A 13266-nucleotide genomic window follows, 5' to 3' on the forward strand; every position below is an offset into this window, starting at 1 on the left:
TGTTTGAGAGGAAAACTTATTCTTGTTGTGTGGAAAAGGAAAATTATTAGACTTTATGATGAATCGATTTGTAGTTTTAGATCAGGTTTTATTTGCATGGAACTGAGTTTGTAATATGTGCTTGAGCTGAGTGTGTGTGGCTTTGTGACAGAGCTATATCTGCTCTTTGAATGTACACCAGTCATAGCTTTGCGTGTGTGTGTGTGTGTGTGTGTGTGTGGTTCAACAAGATTTTGAGATGAAAACTTTCTCTTGCTGTGTGAAAAGGGAAATTATTGGACTTGATTATGAAAACTGGCATGTGTGTGTTTTTTGTAGTTTGCTATCATGTTTTATTTGCATGAAACTAAGCTTATGATGTATGTCGCTGAGTGTGTGTGGCTTTTGTGTGCATTCAAAGAGCAGGTGTTGCTGTGTCATAGGCAAAGCTGTGCTAGTGTTTGGTTTGAGAGGAAAACTTTCTCTTGCTGTGTGTAGAGGGAAAATTATTGGACTTGATGAGTTGTTGCAGGTGTGTGTGCTTTTTTGTAGTTTGATATCAGGTTTTATTTGCATGGAACTGAGTTTGTGATACATGTTGTTGAACTGAGTGTGTGTGGCTTGTGTGCATTCAAAAAGCAGGTGTAGAGTGTCATAGCTGGGCTGGTGTGTGGTGTAATAACATTTTGAGAGGAAGAATTTTTTGCTGTGTGGAAAAAGGAAAGTTATTTGTTTTGGTGATAAATGGTTGCATGTGTTTTTTTGTGTAGGTTTATATCAGGTTTTATTTGCATGGAAGTGTTTGATATATGTAGTTCAGTTGAGTGTGTGTGGCTTTTGTATGCATTCAAAGAGCAAATAGTTGTGTCATAGGCATAGCTGTCAGTGGTTGGTCCAATATGATTGTAAGAGAAGGTCTTCCTTGTGTGACAAAGGGAAATTATTTGATTCAATATTGATAACTGTAATAGTTTTTTTTTTTTTTTTCATGCGGGCGTGTGTGTCCTTTGCTGTGTGCATGAACCATAGTTTGATGTATTTAGTTGGTTGTGTCTGTGTCCACCGGCATGGCTAAGCTGTGAGATGTTGTCAGCCACTTTCTGTGTAATGAGGAAGCAAATAATGTAATTAGGATGCCAGTTTGCTGGTTTATTATAATTTTGAGAGGAAAAGGTTTTCTTAAGATGTGTCTCTGTTTTGAGCAGCACAGTTGTGTTGTTGGCCATTTTCTTTCTGTTACTTGAACACAATATGGATGCTGGTTTGTGTCTTAAGCATCTTATAGAGAGAAAGACCTTATTTAAAATTAAAACCTAAAAAATTGCTACAGCTAAATGTATTCAGGATGCTTTCAGTAACTTTCTGTTCAATTAAATGGTGTTTTTCTATTAGACAAGTAATGTTGTTTAAATCAAACAATATGTTTCATTTAATTTACAGATATTGATATCGATTGGCTGTGAGATCTGGTGTTGTTGAGAGCGAGAGACCTGTGAGCGACCTGTGAGCGACCTGCGAGCGACCTGCGAGCTACATCTGCGATCCCTTGATCCAGGACAAGTTTACACAGACATATTGATTCAATTTAAAAACAAACACATAACTAATTGTTAATCAACACACATAGTTTTACTTCTTTGACACACAGACACACACAGACAGACAGACAGACACACACACACACACACACACACACACACACACACTCTGCTAAGGTAAGTTGAAATATTTATGTATTTGAAGGCTGACCTTGTCTGGGAAAGCATTGTTTGTGAGTATGATTGGCACAGATTCACTTGGATTTTTAAAGTTTCTTTGAACTTTGGAGGAAATTTTATTTATTTATTTTTTTTTGTCTGTTTGTTTTTCATTCCTAGATGCCCCGTGCCAAGTCCCACCGGCGGGCCCAGGCCCTGAAGCAGAGGATGGCGCAGCCGCTGCCATGGATCCCCCAGCCGCCTGTCCCCGAGTTCGTTGCTCGTAAGTATCAAACAGTTTGTTTATTTTTTTTTAATGTTTAACTGATGCATTTTGAATGTTGTGTGAAGAAGTACGAATTTTGTGTCATCATCCTTAACTTTGTTGTCAACCACACAGGGCGCGGTACAGGGTACCGCCATCGCGTGCGGAGATGGCCGACTTCGAAGCTGACCCAGCGCAGCTTCAAGTTGGTCACTCCTGCCCTGCAGCCGGACCAGAAGGTATTAGTTTTTCTTTTTCAGAAACACAGTGCTTGTCGTAAGAAGTCGGTGTCTATGTTCTAAAGCCGTGTCTCTGTCGTTGCAGATGGTGTTCGTCGTGGGAGACTCCCACCTGCGGGCCCTGGTGGATGGGATCGTCGCGATGCCGGAGGTACCTCTGTGTTTTTCTTTTCTCTCTGTTCCAGGTGCGCATGCAGCAGAGCTGAGGACGGAGGTGTCCCACGCCGCTCTCCCCTGGACCCCGGACGTGGTGTGTGTGCTCGCCCCGAGCAACAACCTGACAGCCAGCAGGAACATCGGAGAGGCGTCGCTGGACTTCGGTGCTCTCCTGGCTACAGTTTGCAACCGCTGGGCGAAGGTGTGTTTAATTTGCAGTTGGCAGTATTTGTTTTGTCCTGTGCTGTCACAGTAAGCGTGTGTTTTCACATGTGCTTTTTTAGAAACCTAAATGTGATTCTAAACATGATTTTTTTGTGTGTGTGTGTGTGTGTGTGTAGGTGTTCGTGCTGGACTTCCCTCCACGCTTGAACATCGAGCCTGGCCTGCAGGAGCTGTTCCGCCAGGAGTTCCGCCGTGTCGCAGCACGCATGGGTACGTCTTAGTTTTGATCATCAGTTTGATTATAACTGACGTATCGTGAACCTAACCTCATATGTTTTACATGTGTATTTATTACCAGAATGTATGATGTTTCTCACTTTTGCGGCAGGTCTCCCATACGTGTCTGTGGCAGAGCACCTCCCTCTGGACCGTTTGGAGCTGTGGAGCCGTGACGGTGTAAGTACAGCATACTTTGTTGTTGTGACATCACACATGGAGGAGTTGAAGGTTTCCATTTTCGATACACAAGTTGAGCGCAATGTGTTCTGCGTTTCACTGTTTTCCAGGTGCACCTCAGCGACAGCGACGGAACGCCGATCCTCGTCCAGGCCCTGTGGGACGCCGCGGTCCGCCAGCTGACTCCTCCTCCTCCTCCTCCTCCCTCGGTGCCCCCCCGGACATCGCCTCGTGCCAGGGTCTCCCCCGTGCTGGTTGTGACAGGACACAGCCCCGCGCCCCGCCACCGTGACCCACTGGAGTGGACCGTCGTCGGACAGGAGGGCAAGGTAATGTGTTTGAGTCATTTTCTGGCTGTACATTTGTGCATCTTTTCTGGTTTTACGCCTTTATTTTGTGTGTATGTGTTTTTTTTTTTTTTTTTTTTTTTTTTTTTTTTAATGGTGACAATTTTTTTTGTGGTTTTTAAGATTCGAGCATCTCCGGTGCAAGAGTCTGTCCTCCCGTCCAACCCCGTCTGGTTCAGCGGCGACATCCTGGAGGCCATGGAGAGGGTTTCGCCATCCTCGGACAGCGACGTCACTGCCCTTCTGCCAGCTGGCCAGGTAAACTGCCTGAGAATTATATTTATATATTAAGAAGTAATCCATATTAGTTCTGACTTTAAGGTGTTTCTGTTAAGTTATAAAATGTTAAATGGGTTTGCCTCTGATGTTTCCCCTTGTCTCTGTGTGAGTGTGTGTGTGAATGGTTGTGAGTTTTTCCGAGTGCGTGCTGTGTCTTTTTGAGCCAGGTCATCATGGTGCTGGTGGTTGTGTGGCTCCGGTCCCAGGCTGCTCCAGTGCATGTGGCTCCCCTCGGCATCCGCATTCCTCATCCACCAACTGTTTTTACATTTTTTTCCTTTATATTATACATATAGATCTTTTATTGTGTTTTTTTTTTTCTGTGCTTGCAAAGTCTATTGTACGTGTGTATGTCCTGGACAAAATTGAATTTAAGACTGCATTTAACAAGGTTTGTTTTCCTTCTTTTAGACTTCCCGTGTGAGGCGTTCGCCGAAAGGTGTTGCCACAAGGCGTAGAGGAGGAAAGCGGCAGGTTGGTATCATATTTAGTATGTGAGCTATGTGGATTGTTTTTGTCGTATTTTGATAACACGTGTAGAACCCGAATGAATGAATGCATTATTGAAATGAGTCTTTTGTCTTCCCCATCTTTTTTAGGTGCTGGCAACACCTTCACCTGCCCGTGTCACCGTGCCTGCCTCCGGGCCCAGACCAGCGGTGCAGCAGGTTTGTCTTTGTTTATTTATATATATTATGTGAATTATTATTATGACAGGTAACAGGGAAATGGTTCTCCTGTGATTTAGTGAAACTTTGTTTGATTTTTTTTTTTTTTGTGTCTTGTGTCAGGTGGAGGCGACAGCCCAGGAGTCGTCCAGCGTGGTGCCAGGGGTGGTCGTCGTCCGGGAGGAGGTTGCCGCAGCGTGCCCGGCCGTCCCGGAGGTACAGCAGAGTACTTTTTATAACGTGCAGAACCCGAGTGAATGAGTGCATTATGTAAATGAGGCTTTTTTTCTTCCCCATCTTTTTTAGGTGCCGGCGAGACCTTCACCAGCCCGTGTGACCGTGTCCGCCTCCGGGCCCAGACCAGCGGTGCAGCAGGTTTGTCTTTATTTAAATATAATATGTGAGTTATCATTTTGAGAGGTAGCAGGGAAATGGTTCTCTTGTGTTCTATTCAGTAAAACTTTGTTTTTGATTTTTGTGTCAGGCGGAGGCGACAGCTCAGGAGTCGGCCAGCGAGGTGCCGGGGGTGGTCGCCGCAGCGGGCCCTGCTGTCCCAGAGGAGCGACTGAAGATCGACAAAGCTAAGGCTGTTTTTGTTCCTTCTGTTTGTGTTAGTGATGTTCAGTCAGAGTCTAGCGCTAATGCTGTGGCAACAGGGTCTAACAGATAGCAGCAGGATTAGGCTAGCTAAAGTTGTGCGCGGGTCGTTTCATCAGGGAAATGCCCGATTTGTGTATGGAGGTGTGCAGTGTATGGCTATAGCTTTGGTCAGCTTAGCCAAACACACGGTGAGGAGCGCGTTCTCGTGGGACAGGCTGGATCTGGATCGCGCGTTGGTTGAAGGTGATGAGTTGTACACGAGTTTGCGTGACCTCAACATCTTCAGCCATGTGTCTAATCTGCTGTCTGTGCCAGATTTGCCACAGCAGTTGGAATTAGACGGACAGCTGTTTAGGTTTAGTTTTGGCGACACGGTGTTAGGCGAAGTAGGCGTGACCGAAGGTGAATACATCGATTTCGGTGTGTTCATCAGCTTGCGTAATGGACTGGAGAGAATCTTCAGTCAATACACCACATGTCTTTTGACAATGTGCGGAAACACCACTGCCATCGTGCGTGAGGGTGGACGGTTCGCTGTGGTCGACAGTCACTCACGCAGTAACACTGGCTTGTTGCACCACAATGGTACAAGCGTGGTTCTGCATTTCGCCTGTCTTCACGACCTGCACCACTACATCTGTCGTTTGGCCGACAGTCTCCGTTCGAGGGAGAAGCTCTTTGAGCTGTGTGGTGTTACGGTCAGCACGGATGCAAGTCCAGCGCGGTCTGGTGTGTCTGTGGAGAGTCTCGTCACTGGGATGAGCGCTGCTCCAGCACCAGAGTCTAGTGTGCTCACTGAGGCTGGGAGAAAAAGTGAGGTGTCTGCAGGCAGTTGTGTGCCTGAGTGTGGTGTCAGCATTGCCGCAAGTCCGGCACTGTCTGGCATTTCTGTGTTGACTTTCTCCAGCGAGGTGAGCAGCGATTCAGCGGCAGAACCAACGGTGATCGATGGCAGAAAGCGTGTTATTTCTTCCGACACTTGTATGTCGAAGAAATCCAAGAGTTTCGATGTCCGAGAGGTCAATTTGGACGTCGAATTTGTTAGCGAGGTGAGAAGCGAAGAGCTGGTCTTCCATCCCCTCGGCGTAGATGTTTGTCGTGCTTTATGCACAAAGTTAAACGTCGATTGCGTGAAGGTTGTTAGTCCGGTAGCCACAGAGGAGGGGTTGTTAGGTGTTCCTTGTAGCAAAGAGAGGATTGTGGCCGATGGGAACTGCTTCTTCAGAGCCATCTCTCAGGCTGTGAGTGGTTCTCAGAAGCACCATCGTAAGATTAGGTTAGCTGTGTGTAAAGAGTTAGAAAGGAACACAGATAGATATCAAAGTCTTTTGAGGACTGGGTACTCCTCTGTGTTAGAGTATATTGAGCAGTCCAGGATGAGACGTGTCGGCAGTTGGGCCACAGAGGTGGAAATTCAGGCGACAGCAGACTGGTTAGGCGTTAGTGTGTTTACGTTCCATGACGGACGTTGGATAAAGTATAGCTGCAGTAGTAAGCATTTGTCAGTGGAATGTGTTTATTTAGAGAATATTAGGGGACAGCATTTTGAGAATGTTGTTTGTGTGTGTAAGCCTGGACTGCAGAGTTGCTATGGGTATTGTAAACTTAGTGAAGTTACAGGTTACAATGTAAGATCTAGAATGATGGATGTTGTAGTGGTTGACGATAGTGACAACACAGCGGTTAGGTGTAGTGATGTAGTTTGTTCTGTTGTAGGTGTAGAGGGGAGTGACAAGGTTGTGGAGGCTGCTAGGGAGTTAGTGTCAGGTAAAATGTCAGTGAAGTCTAAATACTTGAGGCGTAAGCAGAGGATGCAGGAAAAGTTGAATTTGTCACTTAGGGAGAAACGGCAGTTGAGGAAAAGAAAGATGTATCAAGAAAATGTGTTGTTCAGGGAGAACGTTAAGTTGTGTAGTGTAGGGAAATACAGGAAGAATTTGCCCCACAGAGAGAGGGTTAAAGAGTTCAGCATTAGTAAATACAGGGAAAGTGTAGAGCACAGGGATAGTGTTAAGGCCAGGAGTGTGGGCAAATACAGGGACAGCACTGAGCATAGGGAGGAGGTTAAGGCCAGGAGTGTGGCCAAATACAGGGACAGCACTGAGCATAGGGAGGAGGTTAAGGCCAGGAGTGTGGCCAAATACAGGGACAGTACTGAGCATAGGGAGGAGGTTAAGGCCAGGAGTGTGGCCAAATACAGGGACAGCACTGAGCATAGGGAGAGACTTATAGAAAGCACTAAGAGCAAGTATCATGGTAGTGTAGAACATAAGCAGAGAGTTATTTCCCGTGTCAGGTTAGGCAGAAAACAGAGGGTAGAAAAGTCCAAAGATTTTGCTTTTGTCATGGATCAGTTTTTAGAAAAGGTTAGAGATGGACCTGATTTTGTGTGCTGTGTGTGTCATAGGTTGTTGTTTAGATACCAGGTTGTCATTTGTGATAGGGAAGCTTATAGGCGAAGTTCAGCGACAGCGGCTAATGCAGATAGGTGTATAGGCAGACAGTATTTGCATAGGTGTAGTGGGGAGTGTGTTGCGTCATGTTCGTTGGATTCATCGCGCGGTCAGTTGTGGATTTGTTTCACATGTGATAGGAAGCTTAGTTCAGGTGAGATGCCAGCTGAATGCTGGGTTAACAACTTGGAGCTTGATCCCATTCCTGCTGAACTGGGATCTTTGAATAGTTTAGAACAGCATCTTATTGCGTTACATATTCCATTCATGAAGATGTTGGCACTGCCTAAAGGCGGGCAGAATGGAGTACATGGACCAGTGACATGTGTTCCAGCCAACATTGTTCAGACTGCGAATGTGTTGCCGCGTTCGAGTATGGAGGGGTCTCTGCTTCAGGTTAAGCTGAAGCGGAAACTGACGTATAAAGGGCATTACGAGTACCAGTTTGTCGATACGTTGCGTGTAAGACAGGCGCTAGAATATTTAAAGAGGACAAATGTACATTATAGAGATTGAGTTTAACGAGCACTGGGTCAATGAGTTTGTTAGGGAGGAAGATAGGGAGAGGGAAGAGGCCGAGTCAGGCAGTGAGGGTGAGGCTGAGGTTAGGTCAGGTCAGGTTACGGTTCAGAGTGAAATGTGTGATCTAGCAGAATCAGCAGACATAGGACAGGATGAACTGTTACATGACAGACAACAGCACTGCATGTTTCAGGACACTTGTCTTATGCCTGTTGATATTGGTCAGGAAGCTTTAGATCAGTATTTTAAGGATATTTTGAACATTGCGCCTGCAGAAGGGAATAGTCCGGTAAGAATGCTTTCTGACCACACGAACGAGGCAAAGTGTTTCCCGGTGTTGTTTCCCACGGGTGGTAAGACTTTTCACGATGGTCGGTGGCACGACTTGACATTGGCGCGTTATCTTAATAATAGGATTATGCATGCCGACGGTCGTTTTGCGCGTAATGTAGAGTATATATTTTTTGCGCAGTACGTGTCGGAGTTGGACAAGGTTGTGTCCAGTGTTTCTGTCGCATTGCGTAAGGATAAAGGAGGTCAGAGGCCTCAACGTGTTAGTGAGGATATGTTGGCAGATGCGGACGCCTTGAAGCAGTTGTTGGCGTGTGATGATGGGTTTAGGTTTCTTAAACCCATTAGAGGAACTCCGGCCTTCTGGCAGTCTGTCCAGAAGGACGTGATGGCTTGTGTGCGACAGTTAGGCATTCCGACGTGGTTTTGCTCGTTTTCGTCTGCGGATATGCGCTGGCAGAATCTTCTGACCAGCATCCTGAAACAGGAAGGCAGATCGCAGACGGTAGAGGATTTGGAGTGGGCTGATAGGTGCGCGTTGTTGCGACGTAATCCTGTGACCGCGGCGCGGATGTTTGACTACAGGTGGCACTGTTTTCTGAAAGAGGTTCTCATGTCTCCCTGTCAACCTATCGGCAAAATAATCGATTACTTTTATAGGGTAGAATTTCAACAAAGAGGCTCACCACATGTGCATTGTTTGTTTTGGATTGAGGGTGCTCCCCAAATTGATAAAAACACAGACGAGGAAGTTGTAGAATTTATTGACCGCTACGTTACATGTGAGCTACCCTCAGATGATGACACACTATTGGACACGGTGTCATCTGTTCAAACACATTCCAAACGACATTCAAAGTCGTGCCGAAAAAACAAAACGACATGTCGGTTCAATTTTCCTAAACCTGTTTCTGCGCGCACATTCATTTGTAGAATGTTAGAGTGTAAATGCGATAAAAAGAAGACAGTGGAGGCTGAATCTAATTCAGAAAACAAGCCAGTCTGTAAGTGTTTCGAAGATAGAGATAAAATGCCTAAAGAGTTTGCGCACAAAATTCTTGAGGCTGTTAAGAAAGCTGTGGAACGCGATGTGCCTCCTGCTAATGTAGAGGATTTGTTTGCTAGCTTGCGTATAAATCAGGAGATCTTTGAAATGGCTTATAGGCGTTTAGAGAAGAAGCACAAGGTAGTCTATAGGAGAGGGGTGAACGAGGTTTGGGTAAATCAATATAGTAAGCAGTTGTTGAAGTGTTGGAATGCTAACATGGACATTAGCTTTGTCACCGACGCCTACGCAGTAGTAATATACATAATATCGTATATTACGAAAGCAGAGAGAGAAATTGGCCTCTTATTGACTAATGCCCAAAAAGAAGCAAAAAAACAAGGGAATCTCTCTGCTAAAGAAGCCCTGCGGAAGCTGGGCAGTGTATATTTACACAATAGGGATGTTTGTGCGCAGGAGTCGGTGTATAGGCTAACGAACATGCACCTTAGGGAGTGTTCCAGAAAGGTTGTGTTTGTGCCGACAGGCAGTAGAATAGTTAGGATGAGTTTGCCCCTCAGTGTGTTGAGGCAGATGGCCGCCTCCCGTGATCTTCGGGAGGAGGATATGTTTATGATTAGTATTGTAGATAGGTATAGGAATAGGCCTGACAGCGTAGTGTTTGATAACATGTGTATGGCTACCTTTGCATCTGAGTATCGTGTTCTCAGCAAAAATGAAATGTCTCAAGACAGAATTGAACTGAAGAATGACTTAGGATTCATTCTTAGGAGAACACGCACTCAGTTTGCAGTGGTGCGATACATGCGTTTTAATTTGGATAGAGAGGAGGAGGCACATTTTCAGAGCCTGTTGCAGTTGTTTCTTCCTTATAGAACTGACTCAGACCTCAAACCTGAAGGCTTTGAGCTGTTTGAGCAGTTTTATAACGATGGCGAGGTGATGTTTAGCAACGGCTCTGTACATTCGGTTTGCGATGTTGTTGATGAGAATAGGGCCAGGTTTGAGGTTAATTGTCCTCACCTGGAGTTAGCTCAGGAGATAGCTGCGCAAAACAACGGTGTAGATGAGGATGTTTGGGGTGAGCTTTGTCCTGAACAGGAAGCGGAACGCCTAGAAGGTTTAGAGGAGAGGAGGCAGCAGCGGGAAGGAGAGATAGCAGAGGAACAGTTGGTTGAGTCATTGGTGAATGTGCCAGATTTGATTGTTGGTGGCAGACAGGTAGCGCAGTTAGAGAGAAACAGGTCCATTTTATCTAGAACTGAGGGTTTGGCACTAGTTAGGTCTCTGAATGAGACACAGCTTGCTGTTTTTTATAAGGTGAGACAGTGGTGTCTGCAGAAGGTGATGGGTAAAAACCCAGAGCCTCTGCGTGTATTTGTGACAGGTGGCGCGGGGACGGGGAAGAGTCATTTAATTAGGGCTATTCAGTATGAAGCAGCGCGGCTGCTGTCAACACTTTGTGATCAACCAGACGATATCTGTATTTTGTTAACTGCTCCAACAGGAATAGCTGCATACAATTTGAATGCAGCAACAATTCATCACACATTGAGTATTGGCAAACAGGCTAGTTTACCTTACACCCCTCTGGGTGAAGATAAACTAAACTCTTTGCGCGCCAAATTAAGTCACCTCCAAATTTTAATCATAGACGAAATCAGTATGGTTAATCACAACCTGTTGGCTTATGTCCACGGTAGATTAAGGCAGATTAAACAGACAGGCGACTTTTCCCCGTTTGGTAATGTTAGTGTGATAGCTGTCGGAGACTTCTATCAGTTGCCTCCCGTTAAAGGGAAGCCTCTGTATAGTAGTCCTGTTGGTTTGGACCTGTGGTGTAATTTCAGCATCGTGGAGCTGAAAAAGATAGTTAGACAGAAGGATAGTGTGTTTGCTGAAATGCTTAATAGGTTAAGAGTGCGTTCCAGGGCCACCCCAATGTTAGATAGCGACGTTGAAATGTTGAAGATGCGCGAGACCGGCGAGGTGAGCTCAGCCTTGCATATCTTTGCGACGAATAGGCAAGTAAGTGAGCACAACCTAAATTATCTGTTTGACTGTTGTCCTGATTATGTCACCATTGAGGCGCAGGATTTTGTGACTAACAGGACAACAGGGAATTTGGAACGGATGCCCGGGCATCACGGCGTTGCGGCGGACACGTCTCTACCGGAGACTTTGTGTATAGCGAGGAACGCGCGAGTGATGTTGTGTAAGAACGTGGATGTTGCGGACGGCCTGGTCAATGGAGCATGTGGCACGGTCACTCAGGTAGTTTTTGGAGAGGATTCCACGTTTCCTCTCACCGTGTATGTTAGATTTGATGATGTGAATATTGGTTCAGATAGGAGGAAAAACCGTGCACATGCAGCAGTAGAATGCCTGCAGTCTACTGCCATTGATCCAGAGGAGGATAGAGCCACCAAGCGTGGCGGTTTGCGTCGTCAGTTTCCTCTGAGGTTAGCGTGGGCTTGCACTGTTCACAAAGTGCAAGGACTCACTGTGGACGAGGCGGTAGTGTCATTGAAGAGGGTGTTTGCACCAGGGCAGGCATATGTAGCGCTTAGTCGCGTTAGGGCCTTGTCTGGACTGATCATCGAGGATTTTACAGAGAGGGCAATTTATTGCAAGGACGCCATAAAGGAGGCCTTGGATAGCATGCCTCCATTTTTGATTGAGCAGCCAGAGCCTTCATTAAATGCACACAGTTTCTCTGTGTATTTAATGAACGTTCAGAGTTTAAGTCGTCACTTGGTAGATTTGGTGTCTTGCACGCAGCATTTACAGCTTACCTGTATTGCTGTGACAGAAACGTGGCTCACTGCACAGTCCTCATTAGACGGTGTCCAAATTGAAGGTTACACTTTCCACAGTCGTCCTCGAGGCTTGTGTTACAGTAGCAGTAACCCTAAATTGTTAGAGCTAAAAAACCTAGAACACGGTGGAGTTGGTTTGTATAGTGTAGACAATTTGGACTGTGATATTCTGCAGGTGCCCGATTTGAATCTGGAGTGTTTGGTGTGCCTGTGCAACAAATTCAACATATTGTTGGCAGTAATTTATCGTCCACCGTGTTATCCAATTTCTTTATTCAAACAAAATCTGGGGAAGTTACTTGATTGGTTAAATCCAATCAGTAACACAATTGTAATAATGGGGGATTTCAATGAGAATATTTTAAAAACATCATCAATTTGCAAATTCATGGGTGAAAAAGGTTTTAGTCAACATGTAACACAAGAAACTACAGAGAAGGGGACACTAATTGATCACGTTTATGTTAAAACAACACAGTATAATGTGAACTGTGCAGTGATGCCCACATACTTTAGTGATCATGAAGGTGTTGTATGTAGTTTTAGTGTTAACGGTGATCAGGGGTTAGTTGTTGACTTCGAGGAGGTAGAGGGCCTCTTCGAGTCAGACGTGGATTTTGATGAGGGTTAGGTTGTTTTGTTTGGCAAAGGAGGCAAACAATGAATTCACACGACCGGTGTAAATTCATTGTTTGATGAGTCAAACGGAGCTACATTGCAGTGTCCCGGTGCAAATGTTAGTGTTGTCGTGTTTGTGTGTTGGTTCAGAGGAAACTGACTTGTAGTCTGTTGTGTTGTTCATGGTGTGTACATTGGCTACCACCATGAATGTTGTCTTTTTAGAGCCTGTCCCACTGTAATTGTATAGATTGTTATTTATTGTCATTATTTATAGTATTTATATCGTGTATTTATTGGGATTTTAGATTATGTATTTATGATGTGGAATAGATGATCATGGTTAGATCTTAGATTAAACAAATCATGTGTTTCGGGGGAATTAGGGAAGGTTTAGTTGTGGAGAATCATGTGTAGGGACCTAGTCATGTAATCATGTGTATCACAGGTGTTATTAATTATGGACGTGTTAGTCTCTGTTTGCCACGTGTTAGCTGTTGGTCTCTGTTTAAAGTTTAAATGTGAAGAGTTCATTTGCAAAAACAGATAAAAGCCATTCTTAAAGTGGATACACCGTTTCACTGATACTGCTTGGAGTACACACACACACACACACACACACACACACACAAAGCATGATTTAGGATAATAAACATTATGCCAGGCTAAGTAAACATATAAATAATAGAAATAAATATAAAGTAAA

General features: G+C 45.0%; 3 protein-coding genes across 3 annotated transcripts; all 3 read left to right on the top strand.

Annotated features, from left to right (window-relative positions):
• The first annotated feature begins 1856 nt into the window (after positions 1-1856).
• On the top strand, positions 1857-4614 carry LOC115371596 (uncharacterized). Its single transcript, XM_030069051.1, has 10 exons — positions 1857-1959; positions 2077-2180; positions 2266-2538; positions 2678-2771; positions 2890-2940; positions 3036-3286; positions 3428-3562; positions 3995-4057; positions 4183-4251; positions 4375-4614. Exons 1-10 carry the CDS (start codon positions 1857-1859, stop codon positions 4510-4512), a joined length of 1281 nt encoding a protein of 426 aa, XP_029924911.1. The 3' UTR covers positions 4513-4614.
• A 278-nt stretch (positions 4615-4892) lies between these two features.
• LOC115371597 (uncharacterized) lies at positions 4893-7705 on the top strand. Its single transcript, XM_030069052.1, has 3 exons — positions 4893-5639; positions 5763-7107; positions 7653-7705. Exons 1-3 carry the CDS (start codon positions 4893-4895, stop codon positions 7703-7705), a joined length of 2145 nt encoding a protein of 714 aa, XP_029924912.1.
• A 95-nt stretch (positions 7706-7800) lies between these two features.
• Positions 7801-12720, top strand: LOC115371598 (uncharacterized). The gene has a single exon (XM_030069053.1). It carries the CDS (start codon positions 7801-7803, stop codon positions 12571-12573), a length of 4773 nt encoding a protein of 1590 aa, XP_029924913.1. The 3' UTR covers positions 12574-12720.
• Positions 12721-13266: the final 546 nt, after the last annotated feature.

This window comes from Myripristis murdjan, chromosome 14, assembly GCF_902150065.1.
Source record: "Myripristis murdjan chromosome 14, fMyrMur1.1, whole genome shotgun sequence".
Taxonomy (NCBI): Eukaryota; Metazoa; Chordata; class Actinopteri; order Holocentriformes; family Holocentridae; genus Myripristis; species Myripristis murdjan.